The sequence below is a fragment of the Acanthamoeba castellanii genome (genome assembly GCF_000313135.1).
Source record: "Acanthamoeba castellanii str. Neff unplaced genomic scaffold scf7180000084746, whole genome shotgun sequence".
Taxonomy (NCBI): domain Eukaryota; phylum Discosea; order Longamoebia; family Acanthamoebidae; genus Acanthamoeba; species Acanthamoeba castellanii.
This window is the reverse complement of record NW_004457568.1, coordinates 226,938-228,114: the sequence shown is the minus strand read 5'-3', so window position 1 is coordinate 228,114 and position 1,177 is coordinate 226,938. Positions and strand designations below refer to the sequence as shown.

At 63.0% G+C, this 1,177-nt stretch overlaps 2 protein-coding genes across 2 annotated transcripts in view; one reads left to right on the top strand and one right to left on the bottom strand.

The window, feature by feature from the left end:
- Positions 1–27: 27 nt before the first annotated feature.
- ACA1_187020 (uncharacterized protein) lies at positions 28–504 on the top strand (the record flags this gene model as incomplete). Its single annotated transcript, XM_004342528.1, has 1 exon — positions 28–504. A coding segment is annotated over one exon (477 nt), but the record flags the coding sequence as incomplete, so codon positions are not given.
- A 188-nt stretch (positions 505–692) lies between these two features.
- The window catches only part of ACA1_186910 (BRCT domain containing protein, putative), a gene marked incomplete at both ends in the record, with an annotated part of 6,410 nt that continues 5,925 nt past the window's right edge, over positions 693–1,177 (bottom strand). Inside the window, one exon of the mRNA XM_004342527.1 lies at positions 693–1,151. Within this exon, the coding sequence (XP_004342576.1) occupies positions 693–1,151 (459 nt within the window). The remainder of the gene's footprint in view (positions 1,152–1,177) is intronic.

The window sequence follows — 1,177 nt, the reverse complement described above, 5'->3', positions numbered from 1 at the left end:
GCGGAGGTGTCCGATGATGACGGGGAGGAGAACGCCGTGGTAGTGACTGCTGATGCCGCTGACGAGGAGGCCGCCAAGGCTCAGGCCCAGCAGGAGGGCTCCAGCCGCAAGCGCCGCAAGATCGCCGTCGCCTCGGACGACGAAGACGGCGACGACAACGAAACCGCCGCCGGCGAGGTCGCAGCCGAGCCTGCCGCCGACAGCGAGACCAACAAGATGCAGATCGAGGAGAAGAAGGTCGAGGGGGAGGAGGAGGAGGTGAAGAAGGCGGAGGTGGAGAGCGAGGAGGAGAAGGAGCGGAGGGAGAAGACGGAGAAGACGCAGGAGGCGATCAAGGAGACGCTACGGCGCTACTTGAAGGAGCAGCTCACGGTGGAGGAGGCCCGGCTGCAGACCCCCAAGCTGCTGCGGCTGCACGTCGAGGCCGCCCTGGGCCACAGCGTTGAGGAGCACTCGACCTTCATCCTCCAGTGCGTGCGTCAGCTCTTCTCCACCACCGCCTGAAGCTTCTCCGCCATCACACAACACCTCCCGATGTACAAGAGCACTGTCATCAATTACAAAAAGGCCATTAAGTTGGCCATTAGCGATGATTAACTAAGTTGTATGAGCCAGTTGGCCTACACATTCTTTTTGAATGATCACTTCCCCAACTTTCATCTTTCGTTTTGCAATAGCTTGCTATGCAAGCTTCAGGACTGTTCAACAAGGGTGAAGGGGAGGTGGAGGTGGGCGCGCGAGTGGTTGGTGACCTGATCCAGGCTGGCGCCGAAGACGAAGAAGGGCGCGTAGTCGCGCACAGACGCGATGGCGCCGCTCTGTCGCAGCTGGGCGCGCTCGCGGGCCTGCTTACGCTCCAGGAAGCGCCGGATCCGCGGGCCGTCCCACGTCGGCCCGTAGGGTATGTACGTCTCGTCATAGGCCGCCCCACCATCACCCGCCTCCTTGTCGGGCTCGCCAGCGTTCGTCTGCTTTTTCTCTGGCGCGGCCCTGAGGGTGTCGAGCGCGAACTGCAGGCCGACGATCTTGGCCAGCGCGACGCCGTCGGCCTGGACCAGCGGCACTCCAGGGCGAACATCGCGGCCTTTGGCCCTGTCCTGCAGTAGTTGCTGGGCATCGAACACGCGCAGCGCGAATCCCCTCCGGCAGTACTTCACCGCTCGGAACTGCCCCACAC